This window comes from Cnephaeus nilssonii (genome assembly GCF_951640355.1).
Source record: "Cnephaeus nilssonii genome assembly, chromosome: X".
Taxonomy (NCBI): Eukaryota; Metazoa; Chordata; class Mammalia; order Chiroptera; family Vespertilionidae; genus Cnephaeus; species Cnephaeus nilssonii.
The window spans coordinates 99,038,027-99,057,987 of record NC_137071.1 but is presented as its reverse complement, the minus strand read 5'-3'; the positions used below and the strand labels follow the sequence as shown (position 1 = coordinate 99,057,987).

At 44.3% G+C, this 19,961-nt stretch overlaps 1 protein-coding gene and 1 pseudogene across 2 annotated transcripts; one reads left to right on the top strand and one right to left on the bottom strand.

Moving 5' to 3' along the window:
- Positions 1–17,675: 17,675 nt before the first annotated feature.
- On the bottom strand, positions 17,676–18,132 carry LOC307096166 (large ribosomal subunit protein eL27-like; annotated as a pseudogene). The gene has a single exon. The product of its transcript is annotated as a large ribosomal subunit protein eL27-like (transcript).
- Positions 18,133–18,914: 782 nt separating this feature from the next.
- On the top strand, positions 18,915–19,571 carry LOC307095149 (ras-related protein Rab-11B-like; the record flags this gene model as incomplete). The annotated part of the gene is made up of 1 exon (XM_079764363.1): positions 18,915–19,571. One exon carries the CDS (start codon positions 18,915–18,917, stop codon positions 19,569–19,571), a length of 657 nt encoding a protein of 218 aa, XP_079620489.1.
- Positions 19,572–19,961: the final 390 nt, after the last annotated feature.

The following is a 19,961-nucleotide window of genomic DNA, read 5'->3' as shown; positions in this document are numbered from 1 at the left end:
TTTAGATACATGAACTAAGTAAAAGCATGTTATTCTTTTCTTTCATTTTGTGTATACAATAGAATTTCAAATGAATATATACTACTTACATGAAAAATACAGATATTTTGTACTTTACAGTATCCTATATAATAAAGAAGGAATATGCTAATTGACCCTCACACCGTTGCACAAGATGGTTGCCCCCATGTGGTCAAAGATGGCTGCCACAAGATGGCCAGCAAGGGAGGGTAGTTGTGGGTGATCAGGCCAGCAGAAGAGGGCAGTTAGGGGCAACCAGGCCAGCAGGGGAGAGCAGTTGGGAGGGGGGACCAGGACTGCAGGGGAGGGCAGTTAGGAGTGACCAGGCCGGCAGGGGAGGGCAGTTGGGGGCAACCAGGCCAACAGGGGAGGGCAGTTGGGGGGGACCAGGCCAGCAGGAGGGCAGTTGGGGGCAATCGGGCTGGCAGGGGAGGAGTTAGGCGTCGATCAGGCTGGCAGGGGTGTGGTTAGGGGGTGATCAGGCTGGCAGGCAGGCGAGCGGTTGGGAGTCAGCAGTCCCGGATTGTGAGAGGGATGTCCAACTGCCGGTTTAGGCCCGATCCTACCCGGGGATCGGGCCTAAACCGGCAGTTGGACATCCCCCGAGGGGTCCCAGATTGGAGAGGGTGCAGGCTGGGCTGTGGGACATCCCACCCCCCAGTGCACGAATTTCGTGCACCAGGCCTCTAGTCATGATAATAACAAAATATATTCCTAAAATGAAAACAATCTACTGAGGGTTTGATTTGCTTTGGAATTTATATACTTACTAGAGGCCCAATGCACAAAATTCATGCAAGGGGCTTGGCACTTGCATCCGTGTGGCGGCTTGCCTGGGCCCTTGCAGCCTAGCTTTTGTTCGGAAGGTGGTCCAGAAGGACGTCCAGAAGGTCATTTGGCTGTCTGGTCTAATTAGCATATTATACTTTCATTATTATAGATTTCTATATCTTACAGACTATTTAGATTGCCAAACTTAGTTAATAAAATATGATACCTAGTTAAATTTGGATTTTAGAGGAATAACTAATAACTTTTTAGAAACTGAAGTGTAATGTAATGGGGTATCCTATATTTTATCTGGCAACCATACTGGGTTTGCAAAATTACTTACCCAACTAGGAGAGCAGAGTTGCCATCTCTGATATGCTGCATTTAATTAGTCAAATATTATGGCCATAATATGGTTACAGATTAAGGGTCTTAGTCAGAAATAGAGACCTGGATGTTTTTACTTCATGGATGATTGTACCCAAGTCATAATTTAACATGCTAAGGTATTTCAAATTACCTGAATTTGACCTGTTATGTCAATGGTGACCCCAAACCCATGCATTTTAACTGGGGTATAGTTATTCAGCCCTAGACATCATTGGTTATTTGGATGTCTTTTAGATTTCACTATTAATAACTTTTATTGTAACTGGTTTAAACTTTTCATTTCATTTGAGTTTATGGAAAGTGAAGAACGGAATTATTTGATTTGGTAGAATTCTGTACTACCCAGCTACCCCCTTGTCCCAAATTTGACCATGGGAGATCTTAGAGGCCATTGGAATGATTTTTTCTCCCATAAGAGGAAGGGGGAGCCATAGAAAAGTTTAAGCAACAGCATGACATGAAATTTTTGTTTTTGAGAAAAAGATCACACTGGTTGCTGTATGTGGAATTAACAGGAGGAGGTTGAAGTGAGTGACAGAGACCAGTAAGGAGGTTTTTACAGTAGAGGAACTGAGAGATTGTAACCAGACAATCAATGGGTCTGTGCTGCCTGTCACCACTCCAGCCAATTAAGCAGAGACAGGGTTGATTCATATGTGTTTATTACAATACTAGAGGCCCAGTGCATGATTTAATCATGCACCTGGTGCACCAGCGGGCTGGCTGTCCTCCGGTGCCCCAGGCCTTCCGAAAGCCTCCGGCGCTGCGGAGGCTTTCGAAAGGCCTTGCGCCAGAGCAGACAGCTGGCCAGGTCCCCTGCTTTGGCCTTTGATCGCGGGGGACCTGGCCGGCTGTCCGCCGGTGCCCCAGGCCTTCCGAAAGCCTCCGGCAGCCATGGTACAGACGCTGAGCTCGCGGCGCCAGTGGCGCCGCGAGCTCAGCGTCCTGCTGGCCCAATCAGCTACCCCGGCCACCCTGAGTTCCGCCCCCTGCGCCTCCTGCTGGCCCAATAGTGGGCGTAGCGGAGTGATGGTAATTTACATATTACCATTTTATTATGTAGGATTGCCGGCAATATGAGAGAGCAGCTGGTCATCCACAAAAATCTGTTCTGCCCCCACCATAGCCAGCTGCTTAAATTGGGTAGAAGGACAAAGATTACAAGGGGAAGTAGAAAAGGGTTATGCCAAATTAGCAGTTTACAGGTAATACAGGCTGGAAATTTGCGAAGGCCTGTGGGCATGCAAAGGCTGGAGGTCTTCAAAGATCTAGTGATATACAAAGGGCTAGTGCCTCTGGATTCTACAACAAGGTTGTTAAACTTTCCATGATAATAGGCAGCTCCCTGATGGAGATAATAGGCTGCATTTCCAAGTGAGCTCCCAGGTTCCATGTGTAACTCCCAGCCAGGTTAGAATATGCCTTCTTTATTTTTTTCCATTTTTTTATTAAGGTATTATATGTGTACATATCTTACCATTGCCCCCCACCCCACTCCCATACATGCCCTCACACCACAGAGTTTTGCATCCATTGGTTGTGCTTATATGCATGCATACAAATCCTTCTGTTGATCTCTTATCTCCCCCCTCTCCCTAACCTTCCCGCTGTAATTTGACAGTCTGTTTGATGCTTTACTGTCTCTGTATCTATCTTTTTGTTCATCAGTTTATAATGTTCTTTATTATCCATAAATGAGTGAGATCATGTGGAATTTTTCTTTCATTGACTGGCTTATTTCACTTAGCATAATGTTCTCCAATTCCATCCAGGTTGCTGCAAATGGTAAGCATTCCTTCTTTTTTATGGCAGCATAGTATTCCATAGTGTAGATGTACCATAGTTTTCTGATCCAGTCATCTGCTGACGGGCACCTAGGCTGTTTCCAAATCTTAGCTATTGTAAATTGTGCTGCTATGAACATAGGGGTGCATATATCCTTTCTGATTGGTGTTTCCAGTTTCTTAGGATATATTCCTAGGAGTGGGATTACTGGGTCAAATGGGAGTTCCATTTTCAGTTTTTTGAAGAAACTCCATACTGTTCTCCACAGTGGCTGCACCAGTCTGCATTCCCACCAGCAGTGCACGAGGGTTCCTTTTTCTCCGCATCCTTGCCAAAACTTGTCGTTTGTTGATTTGATGATAGCCATTCTAACAGGGGTGAGATGGTACCGCATTGTCCTTTTGATTTGCATCTCTCGGATAATTAGTGACTTTGAGCATGTTTTCATGTGTCTCTTGGCCTTCCTTTTGTCTTCTTTTGAAAAGATTCTATTTAGGTCCGTTGCCCATTTTTTTATTGGATCATTTACCTTCCTTTTAATAAGTTGTATAAGGTGCCTGTAGATGTTGGAGATTAAACCTTTATCAGTGATAGCATTTGCAAATATGTTCTCCCATAGAGTGGGCTTTCTTGTTGTTTTGTTGATGGTTTCTTTTGCTGTGAAAAAGCCTTTTGTTTTGATGTAGTTCCATTTGTTTATTTTCTCTTTAGCTCCCATTGCCCTAGGGGCAGTATCAGTGAAGAAGTTCTTTCCGCATATGTCTGAGATTTTGCTGCCTGTGGATTCCTCTAGTGTTTTTATGGTTTCCCATCTTCTGTTTAACTCCTGTATCCATTTTTAGTTTATTTTTATATATAGTATAAGTTGGTGATCTAGTTTCATTTTTTTTGCATGTATCTGTCCAATTTTCCCAACACCATTTATTGAAGAGACTGTCTTGACTCCATTGTATGTTCATGCCTCCTTTGTCAAATATTAATTGAGCATAGTGGTTTGGGTTGATATCTGGATTCTCTATTCTGTTCCATTGATCTATATGTCTGTTCTTGTGCCAGTACCATGCTGTTTTATGTACAGTGGCTTTGTAATTCAGCTTGAAATTTGGTATTGAGATCCCTCCTACTTTATTCTTCTTTCTCAGGATTGCTGTGGCTATTTGGGGTCTTTTTTTTAAATTCCAGATGAATTTTTGGAGAGTTCTTTCTAGGTCTGTGAAGTATGCCATTGGTATTTTGATGGGGAGTGCATTGAATCTATAGATTGCTTTTGGTAGTATGGACATTTTATTGATGTTGATTCTACCAATCCATGAACATGGTATGTTCTTCCATCTGTTTCCATCTTCCTCTATCTCTTTTTTCAGTGTCCTGTAGTTTTCCGCGTATAGGTCTTTTACTTCCTTAGTTAAGTTTATTCCTAGATATTTTATTTTTTTTAGTGTGATGGTAAATGAGATTGATTTTTTAGTCTCTCTTTCTGTAAGTTCACTATTGGTCTATAGAAAGGCCATAGATTTCTTGGCATTAATTTTGTATCCTGCTACCTTGCTGAATTCATTTATTAAGTCTATTAGTTTTTTCATGGAGTCTTTTGGGTTTTTTATATACAATATCATTTCATCTGCAAATAAGGACAGCTTTACTTCTTTTTTTCCAATTTGGATTCCTTTTATTTCTTCTTCTTGTCTAATTGCAATGGCTAATACTTCCAGTACTATGTCAAACAGGAGTGGTGAGAGTGGGCATCCCTGTCTTGTTCCTGTTCTTAGGGGAAATGCTTTTAGTTTTTGCCCATTGAGTATGATGTTTTCTGTGGGTTTATCATATACTAGTAGCCCGTTTGCATGAAGATTCGTGCAATAGACCTTCATTCACCTGGCTGCCTGCACCAGTTTTCTGCCGGCACCAGGGACCCAGGCCTTGGCTGTGGCCACCCCCTTCTGCCTTTTTCAGGGTCGGGGCTTGGCCCCGGGCGGTGGCCTTGGGCTCCGCAGCACCCAACATCCTTGCTAAGGATCGCAGGAGCCGACCCCCAGTGGTTTCCTGCCATCCTTGCAGGCTGCCCACTGGTGCCCAAGGCCTGGAAAGCCTCCGCCCCAGGCTTTCCTGGCCTTGGGCTCGCCGCACCCAGCGTCCCTGCTACCGATCACAGGAGCCGACCCCCAGTGGTTTCCTGCGATCAGTGCAGGCTCCCCGCTGGTGCCCAAGGCCCGGAAAGCCTCGGCCCCTGGGACCCCCGGGGGTGGTGGGAGGGGCGGGATGGGCACGGCCAAGCCCCCCCAGGTGGCCAATCGACCCGGAATCCCCGGGAGGGGCGGGAGGGGCCGGCCACGCCCCCCCGGGGTGCCGATCACCCGGCCACGCCACCCGGGGTGCCGATCGCCCCAGGCAACCCGGGAGTGGCGGCATGGGCCCGGCCACGCCCCCACGGGGTGCCGATCGCCCCAGGCACCCCCGGGAGCGGCGGCATGGGCCCGGCCACTGGGCACTGCCATCTTGATCTTCTCAACGGCGGATATGCCACCCAATCGTGGGCATAGCGGAGGTGCGGTCAATTTGCAAGTTTCTCTATTATAAGGTAAGATAGCTTTTATTATGTTGAGGTATGATCCTTCTATTCCCACCTTGTTGAGAGTTTTTATCAAGAAAGGGTGTTGGATTTTGTCAAATGCTTTTTCTGCATCAATTGATATGACTATGTGATTTTTATCTCTCAAATTGATTATGTGATGTATCACATTTATTGATTTACCGATATTGTACCATCCTTGCCTTCCTGGGATAAATCCTACTTGGTCATGGTGTATGATCTTTCTGATGTACTGTTGGAGCCAATTTGCTAGAATTTTTTCGAGGATATTGGCATCTATGTTCATGAGGGATATTGGCCTGTAATTCTCTTTCATTGTGTTGCCTTTATCTGGTTTTGGTATTAGGGTGATGCTGGTTTCATAGAAGGAGTTTGGAAGTGTTCCTTCCTCTTGAATTTTTTGGAATAGTCTGAGGAGGATAGGTTTTAGTTCTTCCTTGAATGTTTGGTAAAACTCTCCTGTGAAGCTGTCTGGCCCCGGGCTTTTGTTTACCCGAAGCTTTTTGATGACTGCTTCAATTTCTTTCATAGTTACTGGCCTATTGAGCTGTTTAGATTCTTCCTGATTGAGATTTGGAAGGTTATATTTTTCTAGGAATATGTCCATTTCCTCCAGGTTGTCCAATTTGTTGGAATAGAGTTGTTCCTAGTATTTTTTAACAATCCCTTGTATTTTGGTGGGGTCTGTTGTTATTTCACCTCTTTCATTTCTGATTTTGTTTATTTGGGTCCTCTCTCTTTGCTTCTTGGTGAGCCTGGCTAGAGGTTCATCAATCTTGTTTATCCTTTCAAAGAACCAGCTCTTGGTTTTGTTGATCTTTTGTATTGTTTCTTTGGTCTGTATGTCGTTTATCTCTGCTCTGATCTTTATTATTTTTTTCCTTCTGCTTACACTGGGCTTTTCTTTTTGCTCTTTTTTTAGCTCTTTGAATTGTAGGGTTAGGTAATTTATTACCATTGTTTCTTGTTTTTTGCAGTAGGCTTGTAGAGCTATGAACTTCCCTCTCAAGACTGCTTTCACTGTGTCCCATAGATTTTGGGTTGTTGTGTTTTTATTGTCATTTGTTACCATGATGTTTTTTATTTCTTCCTTGATCTCTCTGGTGACCCAGTCATTGTTTAATAGCATGCTGTTTAGTCTCCATATGTTTGATTTCTTTGGATTGTATTTATTGTAGTTGATTTCCTGTTTTATGCCACTGTGATCTGAGAAGATGCTTGATATGATTTCTATCTTCTTGAATTTGAAGAGACTTTGCCTAAGTCCCAGCATATGGTCTATCTTTGATAATGAGCCATGTGCACTTGAGAAGAATATATATTCTGTGGCTTTGGGGTGAAATGTTCTGAAGATGTCAATTAATTCCATCTGGTCTAGTGAGTCATTTAGGATTGATGTTTCTTTGTTGATTTTTTTGTTTAGAGGGTTTGTCCAATGGTGATAGTGGGGTATGAAAATCTCCTACTATGATTGTATTGCTGTCAATCTGTCCCTTGTTATCCTCCAGGAGTATTTTTATGTATTTGGGTGCTCCTGTATTGGATGCGTATAGGTTTACCAGAGTTATTTCTTCTTGTTGGATTTCTCCCTTTAGTATTATTAAGTGGCCTTCCTTATCTCTTGTTATATCCTTCACTTTGAGATCTAATTTGTCAGATATACGTATTGCTACCCCAGATTTTTTTTCATTTCCATTCGCCTGGTAAACCTTTTTCCATCCCTTCACCCTCAGTCTGTGTGCGTCTTTTTTCCTGAGGTGGGTTTCTTATAGACAGCAGATATATGGGTTTTGTTTTCTTTTCCAATCCGTTACCCTATGTCTTTTGATTGGGGCATTTTATCCATTTACATTTAAAGTTATTATTGATAGGTACTTATTTGTCGCCATTTTTATTCTTAACCCTGTGTTCCTTCTTCGCTTCCTATTTCTTTTCTTATTTTTTACAGAAGACCCTTAAGCATTTCTTGCATTGCTGGTTTGGTGGTAATAAATTTCCTTAGTCCTTTTCTGTCTGTGAAGCTCCTGATTTCACCTTTGATTGATAGCCTTGCTGGGTATAGTATTCTTGGATCCAGACCCTTCCTGTGCATGACTTTGTATATTTTATTCCATCCTTTTCTGGCCTGATGAGTTTCTGTTGAGAAATCAGTTGCTAGTCTGATGGGGGTTCCTTTGTATGTAACTGTCTGTCTCTCTCTGGCCGCTTTTAAGATTCTTACTTTCTCTTTGGTGTTTGCCAATTTAATTATAATGTGCCTTGGCGTCGGTCTTTTGGGGTTCATTTTGCTTGGGACTCTGTGAGCTTCTTGGATTTGTGTGGGGTTTTTCTTCTCTATATCAGGGAAGTTTTCTGTCATTATTTCTTCAAACAGGTTTTCTATTCCTTGCTCAGTTTCCTTTCCTTCTGGGACCCCCATTATGCGGATGTTGTTTTGTTTCGTGTTGTCCCAAAGTTCCCTTAGGCTCTCCTCCTGCTTTGTAATTTTTTTTTTCTAGAAGCTGGTCTACTTGGGTATTTTTTCCCATCTTGTCTTCTAGCTCACTGATGTGGTCCTTTGCTTCTTCTAGTCTACGCTTGATGCTTTCTATTGAGTTCTTTACAGCAGCGATGTCATTTTTCATTTCTTCTTGGTTCTTCTTCATTTCCTCTTGGTTCTTACTCATATTGTTGAATTTGTCTTCCATTCTTTTCAGGCACCTTATGACCATTTCTCTGAATTCTTTCTCTGTAGGTTGCTTGCCTCTAATCCGTTTACTTCCTTTTTTGGTGATGCCTGTTTTTCTTTCATATGTGGGCTGTTTCTTTGTCTCCCCATGGTCTCTCTTCTCCAGATGTCTGGTTATGTAGTTCTCTCTCTCCTTATCCCCAGTGAAATCTGACCTTTCCGTGGTGGAGTAAAGAGCTCTTTTGAATCCGCGTGTTTGCGCCAATTGGGGACCAGTGTTCTGGGGCTCCCAGCTGTTCAGTGGTTGCTGCATTTGTGGATTTTCAGGCTTCTGATAATATCCACTTTTCCTTTCAAGATGGCAAGTTTTCCCCGCCTGAACCTGTAGCTCCAGGAGGGGACCCAGACACAGCCGCAGTGGGAGCTGCCCGGTCCGGGGAACCCTGTCCAGCAGTCCCCCACCTTCTCCTGGAGCTTAGCTGTCCCTTAGCTTGCCAAGAAACACTCCCTGTGCGACCCTCAGCTGCTCTTTCTTTCTGCTCTGGGACAAGGCTCGGAACACGTCTGTCTATTCTGCTGCCATTTTCTCCTCAGAATATGCCTTCTTTAATCAGAAGAAAACAACTACAGTATACAGAGCATGGTTAATATTTCTTACAATTATAGCTGGTCTCTAACATTGTATTTCTGTCCCTATCAAGATAGTGATGAATTTGGTTGATTATTATGGAGAAATATGACAGATTTTAGCTATTTTGTAGGCCAAATCACAAGCACATGGTGATAGATTGAATACAGGCAGTAAGAGAAAGAGAGTTAATCACCCATTACTCACAGGACAAATATTGACACTGTTTGTCCAAATAAGAAAGGGAGGACAAGAGGAGTTTGTTTAAAATATGTATTTGTTTTGCTTTGTTTTATTTTTGGCAAGGGAGGGGAGAAACAATGAGCCTAGTCTGGACATACTGAATTGAAGAAACATATGGGCACACAAGTGGAGTTGGTCTGAAAACATCTGGAATTGCATTTCTAGATCATCCTTTCATTTGCACCTATGGTTATAGAATCCAGTACTTCCCACAGCAACAAAATTACAATTTGTGTTTTCTAAGTCTTTCTACCTTGGTCATCTTTCACAAACGAAATCTGTAATGTACAATGTGTCCAAAATAAATTTCAGTATCGAACTGCTGCACGTACCTTGGAATTTCTGCTCTCTTGTTGGTTGGTGATGGCATTTTAAAAATATAATTTAGCCCGGCTGGTGTGTCTCAGTGGTTGAGCATCAATCTATGAACCTGGAGGTCACTGTTTGATTCCTGGTCAGGGCACATGCCTGGGTGGCAGGCTCAATTCCCAGTGAGGGGCATGCAGGAGGCAGCTTATCAGTGATTCTCTCTCATTATTGGTCTCTCTCTCTCTCTCTCTCTCTCTCTCTCTCTCTCTCTCTCCCTTCCTCTCTGAAATCAATAAAAATATATTTAAAATAAATATCACTTAATTGATAGCTTCATGGTTGTAACCCTATTTTGAAATGGTGTATATTTATTTGAACCAATATTCAGATGAACACTGCCTTCATTTAGTTGAGTTCTGTGCCTTGTTACTCTTTTAATTATGCTAAACTATTTAGAAGTAGGTAAATAATAAATATTTAAGAATGGATGGCCTGTTTATAGTCAATTGACTTCTACCTTCAGAGATGGGAAATTAATGGACTCTATTCTTTCTGGGATAACAGGTTTACTCAGTACTTTCCAAATTGTTGCGAAGAATTCTTGTATCTTCTTCAGTTAGGTAGGACTTCCTGACAATGTTTTTTAACCTAGGGAATCCCTGCTCTTCAAGACATGCATTTGTGGTTTATGCACTTTGCTGGTACACTTTATATACACAGTGGCTTGAGTGATGTTTTGGTCTATTACTTTGTTTTTCCCAGCCCAAGCATCTTTCATTCTTATTCAGAATAAGTGGTTGGAGCTGTTGATGGCAGTTTTCATTCTTTCTCATTTTTTATTTATTTATTTATTTATTTATTTATTTATTTATTTATTTATTGTAGGATTTCATAGGATATTTGCAATGATAGAGTGTTAAAAATAGCTTGTCTCTAAAGAGAAATTTTATAACACTGTGCTAATTATTTTGATTTTTATTCAGCTGTGAGAAACCATTAATCTGTTCTATATAAACAATTTTTTGATTACTGAAAATGAGGATATAATTATTATGTATTAAGTACAACCAGTACTTTTTCTGGGATACAAAGTATTGCTATTTCTATACAATGCAACTTTTGACTAATTAATTAGAATGAATGTCCATATTATCAAGAATGTTTATATTTGGAAAGAAGACAAGGACACTTTTATGCTTCTTCCATGTAAATTGTTTGCAGTCCTGATTCTATAGTTAATCTGGGCCTTAACAAATTACCTTGAGAGTAAATTGCTCACTAATAACAGATGATGAATAACTCTTAAGTATTCAATATCTATTAACCTGAAATATTTGCTTCACAAATGGTGAGTGGTTAGCAGAAAATAAAAGATAAACCACTGTAATATTAAATAGTTAATCGAATTAGTTTTGATATAGTTTTTAGGAACCAGGAAAGTACAGCAAGAAGCCTTTCCAACCTTGTTGTTAGTGTTCAGAGTACATTGTTAGCTAGAACAGGATAAGGGGTAGGATGATTACAATCAAATTTCAATAATACACAATGAACCAAGACAAAGAGGGTTAGGAGTCAGAATCTGAGATAGAAGAAAAATGGAAAAAAGCAGTCTCCTCCTACTTAGAATTCAAACTTAAAAGGTTTTCCTTTTTTTTGAAAAGTACTCTGATATGTCCTTTTTTTTTTTTTAAAAAAAGGAAAACCTTTTAAGTTTGAATTCTAAGTAGGAGGAGACTTCCAGTCAGAGTGAATATATACTCCTATCTCCTCCCTGATCCCCTACCCCCAACTCTTGGCACTGTGTTCAGGACCATGGGGTATGTTGGGGAAAGAATACATTTATCTAAAAATCAGTAAGCACAGAATACTCAGGTTAAGGAAATACAGTAATTCTCACTCTTTAATCCCCTCTCTCTATCCCTCTCCTTAGGTCTTCTGTTCTTATTCCCATGACCTATAAGATTAGTATGTGTCTTGAATCTCCCCAATTATATGCTGATGGCTGACATCACTAATCCTACCTAATAATAGACAAATATGCAAATTGACCATACCTCTGACATACCACAAGCCATGCCCACCATCCAATCAGAGCGAGTATGCAAATTAACCCAACAAAGATGGCTACAGCCACAGAGAGCAAGGTTTGCTAAGTAACAGAGGAAGCCAAGCTTTCTGCCTGCCCTTGCCAAGCCTAAGCCTCCACTCAAGCTACAAAGTTTCAATTATAGAAGGTAAACAAATTCAAACAAATGGCGGCAGAATGGAGCTTGAGAGAGCAGGCCAGGGTTGCCGCCGGCAACAGGGGAAGCAAAGCTTTCCGCACACCCTGGCTGGGCCCACCCACTTAAGGCTACAAAGTTTCAATTATAACCCCAACAGAAATGGCTGCCGGCCTCGGAGGGAGCCCCAGGCTTGGCTCCGCTCCAAGCTACAAAGTTTCAATTGTAGAAGGAAATAAATTCCAGATACCAGGGCCTCTGCTTGGGTTGTCAGGGGGCATGGCCGGCCTGCAAACCACCACAGGCCCCTCGCTCAGGCCGCCCCATGCCCCAAGGGAACCCCCATCCTGATCAGGGACACCATTCAGGGCAAACCAGCTGGCCCCCACCCTGTACCAGGCTTCTATCCTATCTAATAAAAGAGTAATATGCAGATTGATCATCACTGCAACACACAATATAGCTGCCCTCATGTGGTCAAAGATCCTGCCCCCATGTGGACACAAGATGGCCACCACAAAATGGCCAGCAGGAGAGGGCAGTTGGGAGGCACCAGCCTGCAAGGGAGGGCAGTTGAGAGGGACTAGGCCTGCAAGGGAGGGCAGTTGGAGGTGATCAACCCTGCAGGAGAGGGCAGTTAGGAGTGACCAGGCCGGCAGAGGAGGGAAGTTGGGGCAAACAGCCTGGCAGCAGAGTGGTTAGGGGGTGATCAGGCTGGCAGGCAGAAGCGGTTAGGGGCAATCAGGAAGGCAGGCAGGCAAGCAGTTGGGAGCCAGCAGTCCTGGATTGTGAGAGGGATGTCCGACTGCCCGTTTAGGCCCAATCCCGGGAAGTCGGACATCCCTTGAGGGGTCCCATATTGGAGAGGGTACAGGCTGGGCTGAGGGACAACCCCCCTCCGTGCACGAATTTCATGCACTGGGCCTCTAGTCAATTATGACATGCTTTCCCATTGAGGCAGACTCTTTAAATACTCCTCTACATGGTGCTTAAAATAGTTACTATAAATTATGAAATAAATCAGATGAAGAAAGACAAACACCATATGATCTTACTTATATGTGGAATCTAAAAAAAAAAACACCACAAAATAATCAAATAGAACAGAAACAACCTCATAGATATAGAGAACAAACTGACAGTCACCTGATGGGGGAAGTTTGCAGAGATGGGTGAAAAAGGTGAAAGGGATTAAGAAGTACAAATGGCCAGTTATTAAAAATAGTTATGATGATATCAAGTAGAACATAGGAAATACAGTCAATAATATTATAACTATGTCTGATATCAGATGGTTACTAAACTTATTGAGGCTATCACTTTGTAAGTTATATAAATGTCTAATTACTATGTTGTACACCTGAAACTAATATAACATTGTATGTCAACTGTAACTGAAAAATAAATTTTAAACTGATAAGAACTGATAACTACACTTGATCTTAGCCAAAAGGCTGAGATATCAAATCTATACTAATAATAGCCTAGGTGGTTGTCACACCCTCACACATCATGCCCTAATGTTGTCACAAAATGGCCATTACAAGATGGTCGTCACAAGATGGCCATCACAGGGTGGCCATCACAAGATGGCCACATGCACAGTGGAGGCAGGGCCCAGTGGAAGAGGCAGGTCAGGGCAGGGGAGGGCAGTTGTGGGCAATCAGGCCAGCACGGGAGGGCAGTTGTAGGTGATCAGGCCAGCAGGGGTGGGCAGTTGTAGGTGATCAGGCCAGCAGGGATGGGCATTTGGGGGCTATCAGGCCAGCAGGGGAGCAGTTAGGCGTCAATCAGGCCAGCAGGGGAGCGGTTAGGGGGCGATCAGGCTGGCAGGCAGGCAAGCGGTGAGGAGCCAGTGGTCCCAGATTGTGAGAAGGATGTCCGACTGCCAGACATTCCCCAAGGGGTCCCGGATTGGAGAGGGTACAGGCCGGGCTGAGGAACCCGCCCCCCCCTGCACGAATTTCGTGCACCAGACCTCTAGTAAAATATATTTGATAATTGCTGTCTATAGTATCAGGAAAAAATATTAGGAACAACTATAGGAAAGCCTAATCACCTGGAGAGAAGAGGGCCTGCCAGCTTCGGCTCGCTGGAAGTCCCACTTCTGTGTGTGAGCTACAGAGGAAACACCTTTTCTGGCTGCTCATTGGCTAAGCTCCTGATATGCCACTTGCAGTATTCTTGGTAACTTGGGTAATAAGAATCCAAGAAGGTGATCTAGGGTTTTTCCACCTCACTCCTGGAGGCAAAAGCAAAGGCCCACTGCTGGAGGGGCTAAGAAATGTCATATCCTAGCCCTAGCCAGTTTGGCTCAGTGGATAGAGCCTTGACCTGTGGACTGCAGGGTCCGGGTTCCATTCTGGTTAAGGGCATGTACCTAGGTTGCAGGCTCCTCCCTGGCCTGGGCCCAGGTCAGGGCTCATGCAGGAGGCAACCAATTGAAGTGTCCCTCTCACATTGATGTTTCTCTCTGTCTTTCCCTCTCTCTTCCATGCTCTCTAAAAATCAATTGAAAAATATCCTCAGGTGAGGAAAAAAAGAAAGGAGAAAGAAAGAAAGAAAGAAAGAAAGAAAGAAAGAAAGAAAGAAAGAAAGAAAGAAAGAAAAAAGAAAGAAAGAAAGAAAGAAAGAAAGAAAGAAAGAAAGAAAGAAAGGAAGGAAGAAAGAGAAAGAAAGAAAGAAAGTCATATCCCATGAAAGAGACATCTTGAAAATGCCTAAAGAAAGTTTCTCATCTTTTCGTGGTAAAGAAACTGGACTCCGTGTTGATGAAAACACCTTGGCAGCTGTGGCAGCCAGCAGTGGCAGCAGCAACAGGGTGATAGGGGCGGTGCCTTCCTCTGATCAGCCCAGTCGCCTCCCACAGAGGGAGGCCAGACTGTGGCTTAGGCCCGCTCCCCAGGGAGCGGGCCTAAGCCATCAGTAGGACATCCCCTAAGGCAGTGATGGTGAACCTATGACATGCATGTCAGCACTGACACGCATAGCCATTTCTGATGACACGCGGCTGCTGAGGGGGCCGCATGCCGAGGATGAAACATTTGCTGCTCCTGAGGATGAAACATTTGTGAAATAATATTTTTTCCTCAAAGTGACGCACTACCTGAGTTATGCTCAGTTTTTTGGCGAAGTTTGACACACCAAGCTCAAAAGTTTGCCCATCACTGCCCTAAGGGCTCCTCGACTGTGAGAGGGAGCAGGCTGGGCTGAGGAATGCCCCCCCCCACCAGTGCACGGATTTCCATGCACTGGGCCTCTAGTAAACCAATAAAGACAAAGGCTTCTGTCTTCATGTAATTTGTAGCCAACGAAAGGGAGACAGTCACTAGGCAATAAACATAATAAATAAACAAACAAAAGGTAAAGCGTGAGAAGGAGAATGGGAGCTATGAAGGTTTGGGGTGGAAAGTTTTGGTAATAAAAAGGTGACAGGCTAAGATTTAAAGTAGTGACAGTATGCCTTCTGGATATCTGGGGTAACAACTATAGGTGTGTGTGTGTGTGTGGGGGGGAATAGAGAACATGCCTGATATCATGAAGGAACAACAAAATCAATGATGATACAATGGAGTAAAGAAATGGGAGAATAAAATGAGTTAAAGGCAGGGAAGTAATAGGGAAGGCCAGATTATATAGAGTTATGTAGTTCACTTGGTTTTTATTCTGAGTAATTTAGGGAGCCATTACAGGGGTTTTAACAGAGGTGCTATACTACCTGATTTGTATTTAAAAGAACCACCCTGGGAGTTCCATTTCAGATATGTCTGAGTAATTCCTACTGGACTTGGGCCTCCTTAACAACTATAAACTCTGGAAAAAATTGAAGTTGAACGGAAAAGCAAACAAAAAAAGGGTTGGGGTAGAGACAAGGATGGAGATGTGGAACAGTTGACACTTGGAAGAAGTTATGTGTGAAATTCCCATTTTCAGGATTCAAACTGAGAGCAGGCTGAAGGCAGTACCATTAAGTGATTAAACCCCTGATAGAAAACCTGTAGTCTTTTCAGCATAAAGAATTGGAGTACAGAGTCTTGGGCAATAACAGCCTCTCCATTTCTGGCTGGCCACTGAATTATACGTATGCAGGGTAGAATCCAAGCATCTCAGCTAAAGGTTCAAAAGGAAAATACACTAAATGCCCAAGAGACTGACTTGGTGGAAAATCAAGTGGAACACCTACTTATCAATGAGAGGGAAGTCTTTACCACAGGCAGGACTGTCAGGTTTCCAGGACAGTCCAGTATGAGATGCCACCATGGTGGGGACCATGTGGTGTCCCTAGCCTCATGGACCCCCATGACTGTCTTAAGGGGGGGCTGGTGTTCCCCTTCTTGCTGCCATCCCAGCTTGGTAGAAGGTAGCCTGTGAGCAGAAGGTGATCTGGGGCTGTGGGTGTTAGGCACTTAACCCAACTTCCAGAGGTTGGGAAGTCCACCCCTCTTTGTGAGGAGCAAAGCAGCTAACCATTGTGGTGCAGTGATCAGGTGAACAAGGGGGCATGGTCTCAGGAACAAGGGGGAGGGCCTAGGTGACCTGCCAGAAGTGGTCAGGTGAACAAGGGGAGTGGCCAGGTGACCAGCCAGAAGTGGTCAAGTCAACAAGGGGGTGGGGCCAGGTGACCAGCCAGAAGTGAGGTGAACAAGGGGGTGGGGACAGGTGAACAGCTGGAAGTGGTCAAGTGGATAAGGCAGTGGGGCCACGTGAATGCAGAGGAGGGTCACAAGAGGACACAAATGCCCCACCTTCCTGTGGTCCAGACTCTGGATGGAACAAGAAGGTCCCTGTCCTCAGGGAAGGTTGTTCCATGTGATTGAGTCATAGGCTGGCCCTCAGGGCCCGGTGACCAATAAGTGACTCTGGTGGGGGGAGGATAGTGCTCCCAGAATGCACTGTAGTTTCAGGGGCTTAATACGGCTCTTTTCTTGATATCAAAGCCCACAGACAGGGCTATCAGGGTTGCAGTCCAGTCCAGTGTGAGATGCCCCCATGGTTGGGACCATGTGGGTTCCCTAGGCTCATGGATCCCCATGGCTGTCTTAAAGGGTGGCTGGCATCCTCCTTCTTGCCACCCTCCACTCTGGGTAGAAGGCAGCCTGTGAACAGAAGGTGATCTTGGGCTGTGGGTGTTAGGCACTTAACCCAACTTCCAGAGATTGCGAAGTCCACCCCTCTCTGTGAGGAGCAAATCATCCTGGCCAGTGTGGCACTGTGGTCAGGTGAACAAGGGGGCGTGGTCTTGGGAATAAGGGGGAGGGCCCAGGTGACCAGCTGGAAGTGGTCAAGTGGATAAGGGAGTTGAGCCACGTGAATGGGGAAGAGGGTCAGAAGAGGTCGCTAATGCCCCACCTTCCTGTGGTCTAGACTCTGGATGGCAGCATGATGGTCCCTGTCCTCAAGGAATGGCGTTCCCTGTGAATGAGGCAGAAAGTTGGCCCTCAGGGCCAGGAGACCAGTAAGTGACTCTGGTGGGGGGAGGATAGTGCTCCCAGAATGGACCGGGGTTTAACAAAGAGCAAACCATGTGAAAGTTTGAGAGGATGGAGGAGAGAGAAACAGGATTTTTAGATATGGAAAATAGATGACATTTCATTTATAAATGCACTATAAGTATTTTATAATTTTAGTGTCATAAGATTTATTATTTAGTCACTGAGAATAATGAAAAGTTGTTTTGATGAACACAGAAATTATACATCAGGCTCTGGATGACAGTCTCACCATCCAATATATTAATGAACTTTGTTTTGAATGCCCAGTATTGAGAAAATCCAGATGAATCCTAAGAAATGTAGTATTTGGAAATGTTAAAAGGTATTAAATAGCATGTCATCAATATCAGGATACTAAAACTCGACTGATCCTGAAACATGGAAGAGAATTAGGAGAAGACTTGTTTATTTTAAATTTGAATCACTAACATCTGTTAACTCTCATGCCATAGTGTTAATATGAAAATATTACAAGAAGACCCTACAGAAGGCCTGCTGCAATATGGTAAGATTCTTTTTTTTTTAATTTTATGGATTTTTAATGACAGAAACAAACAAAAAAAAATATCTAAAACCGCAGCTTCTGGAAGAACCATTTGTTCTTGCCGGTCTTGTACCTCTCTTCAAACTTGACTTTGGCCTCCCGTCGGGCCTTGCGTTTTAGAGCAGGGTCTCTGAAAACGTCCTCGTTGGCAACAGTTTTGTCCAAGGGGATGTCCACAGAGCACCTTGTGGGCATGAGGTGATTGTAGTTATAAACTTTCACAAAAGACTTGATCTTTGACCTCTTGGCAATTTTCTTCTTGCCCATGGCAGCTGTCACTTTTCAGGGGTAGCGGTCAATTCCAGCCACCAGAGCATGGCTGTAGGGGCGGTCCGAGGTGCCATCGTCAATGTTCTTTACGATGACGGCTTTGCGTCCGGAGTAGCGTCCAGCCAGGACCAGCACCACCTTCCCGGGTTTCATAAACTTGCCCATTTCGAATGCAGCCACTCGGGCCTGGACCAGAAAAGAAAGACTGGTAAGATTCTTATAATGCAACATGTTATATGTACCTTTGTAATTGCACAACTGACTAGCATGTGGAAATTGAGAACAAGCACTGATAATATGGCTGTGCCTTACCTTGTATTTCATTGGGCCCAGTACATATGTTCTATGATGCTCTTCTTATTTGTACAATTTTGTGTCAATGGTCCTGCACAGGACTGAAATAAAATGGTGAATGAAAATGTATAACTTTTCCAATCAATGATATGTATCCAAGAAGTTCAAATTCATATGAACTCTGACAGGAAGACCTGCCTCCAAAACTGTTCTGTAGTACATAAGGAATACATGTATGTCTTTCAATGTGCTAAAATATGCTACATTTGAGTGCTTTTGTATTTACTATAGTTTATCAAAGAATTTAGAGTGCTTTTCTAAAATTAAATTAAATTAAAAATATTTGTACCCTTGGAGTACTTCAAAAAAGCCCAAGAGTTCTGAAAACAGCCCAATAACTCTGTTTGTAATCCAGGCCCTATAGCACTATGTTTCACGCTAAACTACTTCAAACTTAGGTAGGCTAACTTTGTGGTGAGGTATTCAGGTATGGTCTGGCCACCTTAGCAAGGAGGCATAATGGAAATGTTCCTGCAGTGTTCAAAATATGGTGTACATTTTGTGAACTATCTTAGGCACACCTACTAGGAACAAAGCAATGCCCTTTTGCTCTTCAGTTGAAATGTAATTGCGGGGTGTTTGTGGTGGGGCTGCGGAGGCGTGGATCCCGCCGGAAGCGCCAGGACAATGGGGAGCCGGAACGACGAGTATGACTACCTATTCAAAGTGGTCCTCATCGGGGACTATGGTGTGGGGAAGAACAACCTGCTGTCCCACCTCACCCGCAACGAATTCAACCTGGAGAGCAACAGCACCACTGGTGTGGAGTTTGCCACCCGCAGCATCCAGGTGGATGGCAAGACCATCAAGGCGGAGATCTGGGACACCGCTGGCCAGGAACGCTACCGCACCATCACCTCCGCGTACTACCGAGGTGCAGTGGGTGCACTGCTGGTGTATGACATCGCCAAGCACCTGACATACGAGAATGTGGAACGCTGGCTGAAGGGGCTGAGGGACCATGCTGACAGTAACATCATCATCATGCTGGTGGGCAACAAGAGCGACCTGCGCCACCTGCGGGCTGTGCCCACTGATGTGGCCCGAGCCTTATCAGGGAAGAACAACTTGTCCTTCATTGAGACCTCAGCCTTGGACTCCACGAACGTAGAGGAATCTTTCAAGAACATCCTCATAGAGATCTACCGCATCGTGTCACAGAAGCAAACTGCAGACAGTGCAGCCCATGACGAGTCCCCTGGTAACAACGTGGTGGACATCAGTGTGCCACCCACTACTGATGGACAGAAACCAAACAAGCTGCAATGCTGCCAGAACCTGTGACTGCCCCATGCCTCGTCCAAGTATGCGAGCGTGCACATCCTCATCCTTCGCCTGCCCCTCACCATGATGTCTTCTCTAACCCGCCCCTCTCTGTCCCTCTTCGACTGGCTCCTACCCCTCCACTGAGCTCTGCACAGTCAGCTGGGGCTTAGGAAGAACAGGAGTCCAGCTGCACCATCTGTCCTTCTCCCCCACCCCAGGGAAGCTTGAAACCTGGCTGCTGCACCTATTCTTCTTGGATCCCAGTGGGCCTCTGGGTGGAGTGGGGTCGGGAGGGTGGCAGGATTGACCAGGCCAGCCAGAGGCAAGAGGATGGGCACACCAAGCAGGCTTCAATTTTCCACAGCAGAATCCAGGGAGCAATTACCTCCCTTCCTTTCTGGCCAGTTG